The 15134-nt window shown below is 39.4% G+C and overlaps 1 protein-coding gene across 1 annotated transcript; it reads right to left on the reverse strand.

Moving 5' to 3' along the window:
• Nucleotides 1–1322: 1322 nt before the first annotated feature.
• hoxc1a (homeobox C1a) lies at nucleotides 1323–8552 on the reverse strand. The gene is made up of 3 exons (XM_047040830.1): nucleotides 7968–8552; nucleotides 4817–5277; nucleotides 1323–1340 (listed from the first exon to the last, which is right to left on the reverse strand). The coding sequence occupies exons 1-2, from the start codon at nucleotides 8497–8499 to the stop codon at nucleotides 4874–4876; spliced, it is 936 nt and encodes a 311-aa protein (XP_046896786.1). The 5' UTR covers nucleotides 8500–8552; the 3' UTR covers nucleotides 1323–1340; nucleotides 4817–4873.
• Nucleotides 8553–15134: the final 6582 nt, after the last annotated feature.

The raw sequence follows: 15134 nt of genomic DNA on the forward strand, positions 1-15134 counted from the left end.
CACTGGAGATATGCATCCCCAACCCGGCATATTGCTTAGCCAAGGATTCCCCAACCACACACACACAGACACACATAACCTGAGCATACAGAATGTCCGAGGAAATTTCTGGGGGAAATGCGCAACCACCTTGACACAGTTTCACCTCTACATTCAACCCCCTAGTCGTCGTTGTCCCCCCCCCCCACACCCTCTTTCTCTCTCTCCACCCCTCTACCTTGTGTTGACTCCCGGGGCCTCCCCCACCCCCTCACCCCCCAAAAAAAAAATCCCTCTCAAGAGCAAATTTTCTCTTGCAGCCAGAAATGCTGAGTGTTGCTGTTTGCTTTGTACACAGAAATTCGCTGAGGCTGTAAGCTGTCCCCAAACATCTGCTCCTTGGAGTGGGGCAGGAGAGGAGAGGCAAGGACTGTGGATCCCTCCACATGTTTTCACCATGTATGAATGTCTTATTGTGTCATGTACAGGTACCTGATGTGTATGTGAAACCTGGTCTGTGTGTGTACGCATGTGTATGAGCGCGTGAGCGAACAATAAATTCTAATCTTTTTCTATTTTCATAGACGCAGCTGGGGTGCATGTAAGTGGTTAGGTGTGTTTGTGTGTACTTGTGTGCTCAATTATTCAAATATATGTTTTGTTTGTGCTTTATTGGTAGCACCTAAAGATACAGAGCCTAATTTGCATAATTGTGTTGCATAAATGCATATTATGGGAACACTCCTACACACACATACTCCATTGTGCACACGCACAAACACACCAACAAATAGAGAGGTGCTCCTCATATACTGTGAGAGGGAATGAGAACCTAAACAAGAGAGAGAAAGAGATTAAGGGAAAGACAAAAGCAAAGAAAGAAAGATCAAAAGAAAGAGAAGGAGCTGTTGATAGATTCAGGAGAAAAGAGTATTCATGTTTAATAATTACCACAAGACAGCAATCAGGCTATCCAAGAGCTTTAAGTTGATCAATTGATTTAATTTCCCAGTGCTCCGGTAAAGATATTGCATGCATAATATGCATTAAGTTAATTCTCGGCTATCTAAGTATTAATTACAATAACCCCAGTATAAAACCCACTTACACATGTTAATGCAAAAGTAATAGAATACATATATCTCTGAGCCATTATGTCTGCTGTATGAGTTATCACACTGCCTCTACTATTAGGCAGTGGAAAGTAGAAACAGATGTGTACATAACTTTATACTGTATTGCTAGATAACGCTGAGAATGCAGAAAGCTGGTCATTGTCTATTTGGGAATTTCCATCAAGAATATAATTGGAATTGGAATCATCACGACTGTCTCCGTATGATGTTAGATTGGAGTCATCCTGTCCCTCTCTTCACAGTCCACTCCTCAACATGATCATTTCCTTGTGGGTCATACTGATGAACCACACTCTTGCTGGACTCTACTCTCTATATATTGTACAATAAACACACTTATATCCAGTAAACATGAGGATTCAACTTCAAATTAGGGAAAGTGAAAGGGAAATAAAAGAGTTCACACCAAAGGAAAAAGGCAAACAACAGTGAGTTTAGCTACCTGTGATATGTAATGTTTCAAACTATTCTATTTGACAGAGCCTATTTCATACCTAGCATTTGCGTTTGCACTGCAGAGCTGTCATTCTTAAGAAGAAGCTGTACATCTTCAGAGTAGAGGAACAGAAGAGTGCAAATTAATCTGACAAAAAGTCACACTTGAATGCCTTTAAACTAAATATCAGTTCCAAACAAACAAGGCACGCCTCCTTTACTTAATTGAAAGGCTTCTGTGAAATTTGCCAAACTTTTAATCTCCACTTGCATGGTAGAAATATCGTTTTTAACACTTATATGACACGGTTAACAGCTAGCTACATTTGAGTGGTTTGCAGCATTTGGATCCAAACTGGAAGTTACCATAGATAGAAACTTATGTTCATGGAAATAGTTTAACAATTTTAATTGATTTTTTAATAGTTAAACTATGAACTAGTACTATCTGAGTTTCAGGCAAAATACTGTATGAAGGCAGCTGTCTCATTGTATTGTTGTCTCATTGTCATTGTATACATAGAATGTAAAAAATCAGCTAGTCTCCATAATGTAGAGGAAGTACATTATTCTGTATGGGAGCTGGTGACCAATGGGGTGGTTTGTGCCCAGTGTGGTCCGCATGACACCTGCTATTATGATGACTATCATTATCATCATCATCGTTATCATCATCATCATCCCTGTTGTCATTATTATAGTAAAATAGGTGAACAATGTGACTTTGTTTGCCAAAGTATGAAACCAGTTAATGGTGTTGTCAGGGATCATAATCTGGTCATTATGCTTTATGGGATTTGCAAGGAGGCAGATCAAATGGTGTGTATTTCAGTAACTGTGTCGAATTAAAATACATTGGCTTCATTGCAATGTTTTTCAATCATCATCCTGATGTAACCAACCCGATCTCTCTGCAAACCATAAACCATAGAGGACAGTGATGTTAAAGTTTTAGTTATAGTAGCATATTTAAAGGATTATGAAGGCATAGCTGAATTAAAATCTTAATTGTAATCTTAAACTTTACATACAAATATCTGTAAATGAAATAGAAAGCACCTATTTAATAAATTGTCACATTGAAAATTATTGTGAATGTGTATGCTTCAGTTAAAACATCCTTAACATGCAGAAATGTTTAAAATGTTTAAACTAATTTGAAGAAATAGTTTACAGCAATTAAAAAGGACTGTAATCCTTACAATGATTTAATTAAAGGACTTCTGTAAATTATGAATTTATAAACGGACACTGTATTCTATAATAGGGAGTACAATTTGATAAGAAAAATATGGAAGGGGGGTCGACTGGTCCAGCCAAATAAAAGCAGGACGAAATATTGTCTTAGACATATCATGAGAACAAAAGTGCTTGGAGTTGGATGTTGGAAAAAAAATACCACAAGACTCTGGGGTCACACAAATTAACGATGCATCTTTCTCTCAAAGAGTCACTGACCGGGTCACTGTTGTCCCAAGGCAAGACACAGGTCAAGAGGTGAGAGGTGAACTCGAGAGGAGCTGCATATATTATTTTGGCCTTGCTTCTGTGCATTTTATCATGTCATATGTCTATTCAATATAAACCAATTTAATTATAAATCTAAACAGCGTAAAAGTTCAAGCTATATTATGTTTAATAATAAAATAGCTATATATACATCATATACTAATACACAGTTAACAGATAACACTTGGTCAGGAATTATTATGAACTACTTTTCGCGTTAGTTTTTTTTTCACTAATCAGTTGCTTGGCTTTGAAATTTCACATAGTCGATATAGGAAATCTATAAGTCATATTTCTTAACATTAATGTTTCGCTTATTGGCCTAAACCACAAATAGATATTTGAATGGAATTCACATGCATTAATAACTCTGTTAGCCTGTTGCACCATCCACAATGTTGTTTGAGATACGAAAGTAAATCTAGCACGGTGACCAATTTTATTGGATGATTTCCAAGAAAACTGGACAATCCCAACAGCATTGTATGTAATGTCGCATGAGTGTTCAAGCAAAAGCATTACAAATTGTGTTATAATTATCTGTTATAAAAGTAGGATTTATGCGTTTCACGACATGAATTCGCAGTTATAGACTAAAGTGGTGTGAAATTTCCCGTGCAGAAATGCGAGTCAAATAGACAGATCAACTTTGATCGATACCCTAAACCCTGCTGTCAATAAATCTATAACTCAATTATCACATTAATTATATGAGAAGGATTTAAACTCGGAAAGTTTAGGAAAGATCGTGGGGAAAACTGTAAAGAGCGGCGCGGAACCTTTAACAATTAATGTGAAGAAATGGCCTATAGCTACATAAACTGCCAATCAGATATGGCCTAGCCCCTATAGCCTACACCTTGCATGAACGGCCGATTTGTGGCATGGTGTTACAATGTGCATTAATGCATAAGTGTTTTGAAACATCTATAACGTTACATTTGTAATTATTCGTCTAGATGTACTGATAATGGCCGGGTTTCCCAGATTCGTTAAGAAGCTCTTAACGCTAAGAGCTTCTAGGAGCGTTCTAAGAGCGTTCTACAGCGTTCTTACAACGCTCTTAGAAGCTCTTAACGAATCTGGGAAACACGGCCAATAACTGAAAGCAAGCGTATAGCCTACTTACGACACTTTACATGTGACTGACAAACATAGCAAGCACATGTGTGTTTAAAATGGTGTATATGACTACATAAAGCAACTACAACCTAATAAGATTTTTACAAAATGTCATCAATCAGTTAAATAGGACAAAAAGTTGAGTAAACTCATGGGCAAATTTGTGTTGTGTGGCCTGATCTAGCCTGCATCACAAAATGTGAAAATGAATAAATCTTGTCATTCATTTCATTGCTAAGGTTATCCAAATAAAGAACTGCATGGTCAAAAAGTGCTTGTGGGCATATTTAATAAATTAATTATTTTTAAGTAGGTCAATATCCAAACAAGAATACGTTAGTAAATAAGAAGACAAATCACACTTGAGGGTGGAATGGCTGCCTTAAAAAAACTATTTTACTTTGCTCTATAGTGCTTTTTCAGAAACGTTGCGCATAGGCTATCCTTATTTTATCATCTGAAAACCTTGAGCTGCGCCTAAAACGTGAATAATTGTAACAGCAGAGGTCATGATGGTACAGCTAGGCTTACGCTCCGATTATTGAATAGCATTTTTTGGTTTTGGCATGAAGTTGGTCTTAAAACATTAATTAAAACAAATACATTCAGTTCATCACTGCATTTGCAAGTCATTGACACTATTGGTAGTATCACAAACCTTCCCAAGTAACGCAGGAGACATGTCGTTAAGTTCAGTGTTCGAGGGCAGGTGTTTTTGGTGAAGACGGTTCAGGCGTGGGGCAGGTGTCCAGGCGACTAGAGCGTGAGCTCTCTGCACAGATCGAAGATGCCGGAAGCCCGAGGACCAGACCCTCTCGCTGTAATTTTTTCTGCTTCATGCGTCGGTTCTGAAACCAAATCTTCACCTGCGTCTCGCTGAGCTGCAGGGCGCCGGCTATCTCCACTCGCCTTGCCCGCGTCAGATACTTGTTGAAGTGGAATTCTTTCTCCAGTTCCGTGAGCTGTTTGGTATTGAAGCTGGTCCTATGGACTCCGTTTGCAGCGTGATGCACGTCCATTTCGATATGGCTGCCACCTGGGTCGATACTGAAGCCTCGGCCAACGATACTCAATCCACAGGTCAAGTGCATCTTGTCTGAAATGTAGACAAGAACATATAAACATGTATATATTCTGATCTAACGTTACCTTAATATATCAGAACAAGTCCCAACATTGTTTGCATGTGTTCATCTGGACCTTTCAGGCCTAAGATAGTAGTCAATCAATGTTGTTTACTCTAGGGTAACCTGGCCACAAGGTATTCTTCTTGTTAATATGCAATAACAAAAAACAGAGATTTTTTCATGCCATTGAGCCTCAAATGAGAAGGAAAATGATTTTAGTGAATGTTTTTATTTAAAAAGCTTTTTGCAAAAATAAAGCTAAGTGGACTTTAGCCAACTCATGACTCTTGAAACTTAAACTATTGATACCTAATGTATGAGACATGAGCTAACCCTAATGGACTTGGATCCTTTTAAAAGCTGTTTGGTTATGTAACTCAGTGTTGTTCCATCTCCATGTAAGTGATAGTGATATTCACCCCTCCATGACATGCTCAGTCACTGTGGACTGTTGGCAGAGTGTCATTCTAACAGAGCCAACATGCTGATACTGAAACTATCAAACACCAGATGTTGTGTCTCACTTGCACCGCTACTCAATCCCAGAGGAAGGCTGACAGAGCCTCTGTTTGTGAAATACACAGTGGAAGAAAGGTCAGCAGACACAGGATAAATGTTGACATCTACGTTTTTGGAGGAAATGAATGTAAAGGGTACCTAACTTGAAATAAGACTATCCAGCAAATCATATAGAGAGAGCCAATACAGAGAAACAGTGTATAATTAAGCACTTTAGCTTTCAAGAGAGAAAATCACATGCACATTTTGATTAATGGCTGCAAAGATAATAGAATTGACGCAGGCCAGAAGGCATAAAAGAATCAAACTAAATATTTGAGGAATGACTTGGCCGCTTAGAAATAGCCGGCCTGCCATGGGAGTGAGAAGGACCCTTTCCCAGTCAGGGAGAAAGAAGAAGAAAAGGGATGGATCAATACACATTGCCTCAGTCATCTGGGCATCCAGCCCACAGTAATTCAGGTGCTGTCAAAGCATAATTGAAGAATGACGTACCGGGAGTACATATACTCTGGCCCAGGAGATCAGGTTACAGAAGGGTTTCAGCAGGCCTTTACACATGAAAGAATGGAGTCCAGATTGTTTTGTGCCAAGACCAATACCCTAAAGATTAATTATTGTTTGCACTAATAACCAGCATTGTAAAACCTAATAAGCAGTAAGCAGTGCTCCTACCAATAAATCAGCATAAGTGCTTAAAAAAGTGGGGGAAAAGCAGTTATTTTGATTAAATTGATTTTGTATGGAAGATGTCAAAGAGTTTGTTTGAGGTCATGAATACCAAGGTGTTGGATCAGTATGTCTACATGTGTACCTTATCGACATCAAAGAGTACATGCCCCTGGAGCGGGCTAGCATCTACAAGAGGGATGTTAGGTCAGTTAATGTGATCATTCTGACCTCAATTGTCTCTCAACACCTGCTCAGAGATACAGATCTAGACATACATTTTTCCTCTGCAGCTGTAACAAACATTCAAATTCACTCATCCAATATGATGTACTCGGTCCGACCTAAAAGTATCCACATAGGGCGTTGTTCGCCAAATGTGTTAGAAGTAAATCCAGAAAAACCCCATTGGTCTGTAAAGTTAGATTGAACAGTGATAGCACTTTGGCTTGCTGTTTGGCTATGTATGGTATACATATCAGCAACCTGGACTGTGGAAATAAATGATTCTGGACTGTGCACCCTCAACCTTGCATCTTTACCAAGATGCAGTGGCATATTAGAGTTCAGATGACATTTCATTGTGAAGTAAATGCTTCTTTATAAATCCAAGGTTTATTGTATGTGCTCTCATGGAGATGTAAGTGTTTAGGAAATCAAAATGTGTATGCTGGACCTCACAGTCAGAACTCGTGAGTCAGTGCAGTGATGATCCCTGACAGCAATTATGTTAAAGAGGTGGACACATGTAAAAGGTGTTTGGTACTAAGATCAATACACAAGGCTCTCATTACTAACAGGCAGATAGTCAATACTCTGGAAGCTACTTGAGTTCAAAACATTAAGTTTTGCTTAACCAATGTTGGGAGAATAGCATTTTCCAACATCAAAGTGAAGTAAAGAATTACAGGGAAAAAGCTGTGTCAATAATCAATATCGTTTATCTAATAGTCACTAAGGCTAGAGCACCTATTGATTCTGCTTTTACTGTTAATTCTGTTCGAAATCATTTATAAATAATTCAACACTGTGTTTTGTTGTATTGTGGATGCAATAAAGATCAATGACTAAAGTTCATGTCTAACAATAGGCTACTCAATTTGAAAACTATAGAGCTAACATTATGCCTCAATTTAAACATTTGATATGAACACATGAGAATATACATAGCCTACATTAATACGTGTTCCTTTAGCAAGACGGAAGCGTTTTTATAAAGCGTGTTGACACATACGTCAGGCTTTGTGCAATGGGTATGTTCCTGCACTAGGCCTATGGCATAACTTAGTCAAAGTTTTCTAAAACGTTCAACAACATGGCCTGCTTGTCAAACAATAAATATATATTTTGTAATTGAAATATGCCCCTAACGTCAACAATAAAGTGCATATTATTCTTAATTTGTTTGGGGGTTTTAAATATCTCTTATATAAAGTTATTTGAACTTTCGAAAATGTATTTTTTTACCTACCCGCACGCGGTTGACTTCTCTTTACTTTCATCCATTCAAAAGTTTTGCTCCGTTGGTTAACATCCTCTAAGGTACACTTAGGATCGGCGGAAGAACTATCCACGACGGCGAAGTGAATTTTAGGCCTGTCATGAGTGTATAATTGGAAATGCGCATTGAATTGCCCAAAGTCGCAGTGCGTCTCATCTCGGGTGTTGCTTGTTGACGAAGCGTATCCAAGTCCAGGGAATTCTTGTGCAGTTAAGAGCAAGGGAACACGAGGGTAGTGGAGGCAGGCCGGTGGGGGTGAGAAGTCCAGACTCGGAGACAGAGGGCTGGCCGTGTTCAGAGGCACAGGCAAGACGTCGTTTTCACAGTCACAGTCACAGTGAGGATTTAAAACTTCAGAGACAACTTCTAAGTTACCCTCCTTGCCATTACTGAGTCCAGAGTTGTGGTCCAACTGTCGTATTCCGGCCTCTCTTGGTCGGTACCCCCCGATAAACAGAAAGCTATTCTCTCTTTCACTCGCTAACTCTTGATACGATGTCATTATCACCTAACCTTCTGCATAATCATTGAACAGGGTTGCAATTCATGGCCGGCCTCTTCAGCACCCACTAACACATGGTGATATTGCTGGACGACCATGGACAGGGCCATCCCAGAGGAGAAATTCGATCTCTGATTGATGGAGATGACGTGCCCTCTTGGTCTTGGCCAATAGCTGGACATCTCAGTCAGTCGGAGACAACACTGATTAACCAAGGAATGCCAGTTGTAAACTTGTTGTACGTGACCCAGTTTATGGACTTACTGTACGGACTAAACACAACCCACTATCTTTATTCCTGTGAAAATGGATAGTTCAAATAGTTCGGATTTAAATGAAATGTAGGCATCACAAATATGGACACGAATTATATAGTTTAGAGGAACACGTGCTACCATGTCTCACAGGTAAGGTGACGTCAGGTATACTAATGTCCAGTTATCGCATTCTGCTGGGGCCTGTCCATGTAATTATTACTCAGAATCACAATCAGAATCAGAAAGGGATTTATTCGCCATGAAAGTTTTCACAGACAAGGAAATTGCTTTGGCAGGAAAGTACATACAATTAACATATAGGAATATACTCTTACAACTACTGAACACTTCAATCGGCCTGAATCATCTGAACTCATACCCACACTGAGTACTTGTGTGGAACATGTATCTGTGGTACATTATACAGTACTGAACCATTTAGGCAAATATGTACTTTTAACCAGTTGGTAAGACACAAGACAATTGTGCCCCAAATTTGAAATCCAATGTTTTTTTTTAATATGTAGTATTATTATTACTTTTTCTTTGCATAAAACAAAACTATGATCAATGAATTGAAAGAAGGCTCTTGAATGAGTATCTTGAGTGTGTGTTGATTATCAGAGACCCACTTCTGTGGGAGGCTTTGCTTATGTGAAAGGCACACTTAATGGGTTCAAAGGTCGTGACAGCTGGTATTTAAGGGTTCAGAGGCTGCAGATTTGTAATTAGCCTCTGAACAACACCAAAAGGTCTCACAGAAAAATAGTGACAGAGAAGAGGACATTTTGTTCTATGCAAGTCAACAGGAAGGTGAGCATTAATTTAAAGTTCACTGCTGTTTTATATTTATAGCCTACATTCTGGTCGTGTTTGTTTTTATGGTGTAATGAGATAAGTTGACCTTCTAGGTCTATATGTAACATTTCCCCTCAGAAATAGTAAGGTCTCCTCTCTCAGAACATAGTATAATTCCACAAACAAATGTATCAAATGAAATGATAGGCCTACCATCTGCATCTCTAGGCACACAATCGATTCAGATCTGTAAAGGCCCTATTTCGGACGATGTGATTTAGATTCATAGCGCAATTAGAAAATGGAGAACATATAGTAGGTGTTTAATCTTCAATAAAACTAAGTCTTTTTGAGATGATTGTGTGATGAACGGTTAAAATTGGGCATATTTCTCTTGTAAGGGTGGAAATATACTCATTGTGCTCATTTGTCAAACTTGAAATTGTTGCAGACCGCTGTCTTTACTTAAGATCTATAAATAACATATTAAAAACGTGTAGGCTAAACTGTAGCTGCTGGGCAAGCTAAAAAGTACTACATCCATATTGCACTTAATTCATTCCTCATTCCTTAATTCATTACTTTATAGGGTAAGTTCTGAACATGTGCGTCTCCCTCAGCCATAATAATAGTAATAGTAATAATAACAATATATCTCATTTCATAAATATGTTTTGATCGTTACTCATAATGAAACGTTAGAAAATGAAAAAGTCTTTGACTCATATTTAGATTATTTTATTAATTACAATTCGTAACACATGGGTTATGAGGAGGTGAAACGATACTTCTTTTATAATGTAGACTACACATTAATAAATGAATCTGATTAATCCAAAATGCCAACATTCGGTGATTTAAACGTTTTAATATGGCTGATATTGCACATTGGTTGTTTGAAAACTCTATTATTATTGGAACTAACAATGCTGAACATAACATTATTTGTAATAATACAAATATTACGATAAGACTATTTTATTAAATCTTTTATTAACTGTCCTATCAATACAAAACATTTCTTTATAATCAACAACTTCCAACTGCAAAACAGAAATATGGTCCCAGCTGGAGGAGTTAATGGAATTCTACAGGCAGCGATGTGCTGAATGACGGAGTGCAATATATCCCTACCCTCCATGCATTTGCATGGTACACTTATCCATCTTCATGTCAGCTCGGAGGTTAGTCAGGGTTCACGCGCTAGCTTGTTTCTCTCCCCTACACTCAATAAATAAATCTCTGCAGCTTTCTGTTTACCGCCTGAATATAAATTTGTTTGCAGTCGATCGCGGACCTGTGTGGAGGTATTAGAAATGGTATTTCAGTAATGGCTTTCAGCAGAGGGAGGGGACGTTAGAAGGAGATGAGTGAAAATAAGATGCTATAAAACAGGTGTGTGCTATCTTTGCTTTTCCCATATGCAAACAAATTGAATTTTTCAAAGTAAAAACATCTCACCCTTGGTTTGGATTTAAATGACACAAGTTCAACATTTATTACAAATTAATTATTTTGTCTATACAATTAAAAAGGTTTTCCCTATAACAAGGATAACTGTATTATATTTTGCATGTCCTATGTTCTGTATTTGATTTGAACAATTAAGATGTTTGCTAACAGATTCATTTTGATCTCCTCTCAAAACACTATTTAGGAGTATCTCCCAGCAGCAGATGTGATGTCAGTCCACTGACCACAGTCATCTTGACTTGGCTCTCTCCCCTGGACAGATTGTATCCCTTAAACAGACAGATTTGTCAGGGCTGATGATTGCCCACAGTCTGGTTTTGAATGACATAAATGAAGAACCTGGCCATTTGGACGGAACACAAAACAGCCAACATCATCGATTTCTCTTTGAGAATGTCCTACTCAAAATGAAGGCCTGAATATTGGAAACTCACGTGTTTATTTTATTAAACTGTCGCCTGTTAGTTGGCAAACAGCAAGAAAGAAGTGATTGAAATCATCTAAAGAAACAAGACATGTTTGCTGCATGCCATCCTCCAGCCACCCAACCCCACACATGCCCCAACCTCACATTTTCACTCCTTGCAAACCACCTTATTCCCTCTAGCATTTCCTTCATACCTATTGTGTCTTTTGGTAGTACTGAAGGTGAGGTACATAGGGGGAATATGTAAGTGTCACCATGCTGGATCTAAAAGGATATTGACCCATGATAATTTGTTTTCCCCTCCATGCTCTGGTCTGTGTCAATAGAGACCAGAAGCCTGGGGACCACAGTGGCAGTGGTGGGATTATCTCCTTGAGCTTGTATTGACCCTCGGCCCGTCTGACAGTGGTCTGTAATGATGGCTGCCGCTGCTGACACCAGACTCCCCTTGTCCAACCCGGGGAACACTGTCAAGCCTCATTATTTTTCATCTTTCGACCCCTCAGAGCGCTGGGAATTAACTGGCGTTGACAGATGACTGTCACCGCCAACCAGGGAGGTCATTGCCTGGTAATGCAGTGAGACCACCTGTCTGACAGCGCTGCAGTAAAGAAGGGCTGGCCAATCAGTGAACCAGTGCTCAGGTCTACCAGTGCCTCACAAGTGGGACAACCTACTATTGTGGTCTGAAGACAATCAAACAGGCCGACACATGACACACAGAGGGACAGCAGACAGACAGACAGACAGACAGACAGACAGACAGACAGACAGACAGACAGACAGACAGACAGACAGACAGACAGACAGACAGACAGACAGACACAAAGACACACACTGTCACATAGGCAGTCCCACAGACGTCAGTCAAGAAGACAGGTAAGCACACACCAACCAGACACAACAACCCTAACTGACCTTGAACATAGAAAAGAGTAAGAAACATGATCCCAGATCTATATGTTCCAAAGATCATGGGTCTGTCAAGTTTCTTGTTTCCAGGACTGTGCCCAGAGGTCCAGATGAGTCTGGCCATTCAATCATAACCGGTTTGAACCAGTGGGAGATTTAAATGGCTGCTTCTACCTCAGCATTGTTCAACGTTACACTCCCATTAAAGTAACGCCACAGTAAATAAAACACCCTCATTATCAGGATGAAAATGCTACCAAACGGCCAGGTACGGCAAATAGCAAACGACTGCACCCCACCAGATGTGACAGGAAAGCAATACAGTGCTCGCCATGGCGTGACGTTCCAAGAATATGAATACCGTCGCTTCGCAGCTCCTCTGAGCCAGGAGCCTCTCAGCAGGCTGCATCCCAAACATCATGACAACACACCATCCGTCATCTACCCACTAGCTGCTGTGCACACTTCTGGGTTTCCGGAGTTCTCACTGTGGCAAATGAGCAGGGTTAAACATGAAACAGGGAGAGAAGTTCATCATGGCAACACGCTCTGTATGTTCATACGATAATACAGCTCCAGTTTGCTCGTGTAATGAAGACAAACAGACTGCTTTTCAAAGTGATCCGTTCTTTCGGTGCAACTTTATTGACCGTTTGTTACAAGGGAAATAAGTCTACTGCCCTTGTGCTTTTTCATCTTCCGTGTCACAGCACACACCGGATAGCCGCAGTCAGTTGCACTGCTTCTGGATGGAAGGCTACAGATTGGAGGTTTCAGTTCCAGCCTCAGGGGCACAACACTAGGGGAAATGAGTTTGGAACTAAAACCAGGAGCAAACCAGTTGCCCCATCAATTCTCACTTTTCTGCAGCTCAAGGTTCCTATATGGTATTGTTAAATGCATATAGAAGCATGAAGAAATCCAAAATAGTTATAAATAGTCATAACAAGTATCCACAAACTGTTCCTATTCATTTAAAAGGGAGAAATAGTTCAAATCTAGTTCAGAATATATGGATTGCGAGCAGCACAATAAAGCCATTGGGTGTTCCATCCTTCTTGAGGGATCAATGATGATCAACATGTGACATTTACACCAGTGATCGCTGTGATTACAACTTCATTCATTCGTCTGGTGTGTGTGCCCTGCCAAGCTACAGTATACACCAAACCCTCAGTGTCGGCTGCGTCGCATACACTTTCATCAATGACTTACCTTTTTATTGTCACCGATCATCCTTAACTGGAATGCATTTAAAATGTCATTGATCTTGATAATGTCACGCTGTAATATGACAGTAACAGTTGTACAGGATTCAAGAAGTCAAATTTAGAAGATGTATGACTGGTAGGAGGTGAGTTATAATCCATCTACCTGACTGATGCTTGGGCTCAGTTCCGCAAGAAGGAGCGGACAAATAAATAAAACCCATAAAGGTGACACAGGAAATTGATACTTAACAATCCTCTTCAGCAACAAGCACCTGGAAAGAGTCCTGGACAGCAGAAATACTGCCAAGGAGAGGGTGAAGTAGAGGCTAAGAAGGTTAATGGTTATACAATGAACAGAATTAGCTAAAGGCCACCTGTGAAGTTCAGCAACTGGTTTATTATTTGAGCAATGCACACATCTTTGCCTTATTAGATTTAGATTATAATTTTTTATAGCAAGTTTGTTCAACAAAATAGGAAAAGATGAGAGCAAACAATCTACCTAATACTGTCACATATTGTTCATGGATGTGATTACTATACTGAACTTTGTCCTACAGTACAATAATAATATAATAATGTAATTTACAAATATACGTACCTGTTTCTCCAATGTTCAAATTATTTTCAACAGTGTTGATCACAATTTTCATGTGCTGGATCAAGCTTCAGTCATTTTCAGAACAATATTATATATATCTTTGGCAGACTATAAAGGGAACCGTTTTTGGAGAACAAATAATATGCTTGTGGTGCCATGTTTTGTTAACCCCGGTAGCTTAGGGCAACCAGAATTCTGAGTCCCTGTTACCCTCCTCTAAATTGAGTTAGTCCTAACGTAACGTTCAACATTATAACCTCTCTTCCTCTAAAACAAGAATTTAAAGAATCCTGTAATATGCTCTCTTGCTGTCTCTCTCTCTCTCTCTCTCTCTCTCTCTCTCTCTCTCTCTCTCTCTCTCTCTCTGTCTCTCTCTCACTCTATCACTCACACACCTTTTCACTGTTTGTGTATACGCTTTGTTCTAAGAACTGCTTATGGTGCATAACTAAAATGTAAATGTATGTCATACTCAAAATTAGGTAATTTGCCAAATAGCTTTTGCATTTGACAATGATACCAGATTTCAACTTGTGTAATTGTCTTTATGTAATTAGAAAAAAATTAAAAAGCTTACACCTAATGCTTTCAGGTTTGTTAATTTTCACAATTGGCAATCCTTCCAGTGCAGGGCAAAACCTCCATGGCCATGCAACCAAGTAGTAGCCCTTTTGAGAGAGAAAGACTTGCCCAAACCTGCAGTGCTTGGATGTGCTTATTGAAAGGAAGTGCTGAGAAAGAGGCGCTAAGAGATCTTGTCATGGTGCCCAGTGGGTTCTGAGTCTTGTGGTTGGACCGCTGGAAAGACTGCCTTGTCTAGATGATTAATGTTGGGGAGCTTGAAGGCAAGAGCCAGGCAGAAGCTCGTGGGGAGAGATTGTGTAACATGAATGCACAATATCACAGCGCTTCTTATTCTGGCCTGAGCATGGGTTAATTGAATGCTGTTTGGGCCA

This window comes from Hypomesus transpacificus, chromosome 18, assembly GCF_021917145.1.
Source record: "Hypomesus transpacificus isolate Combined female chromosome 18, fHypTra1, whole genome shotgun sequence".
NCBI classification, from domain to species: domain Eukaryota; kingdom Metazoa; phylum Chordata; class Actinopteri; order Osmeriformes; family Osmeridae; genus Hypomesus; species Hypomesus transpacificus.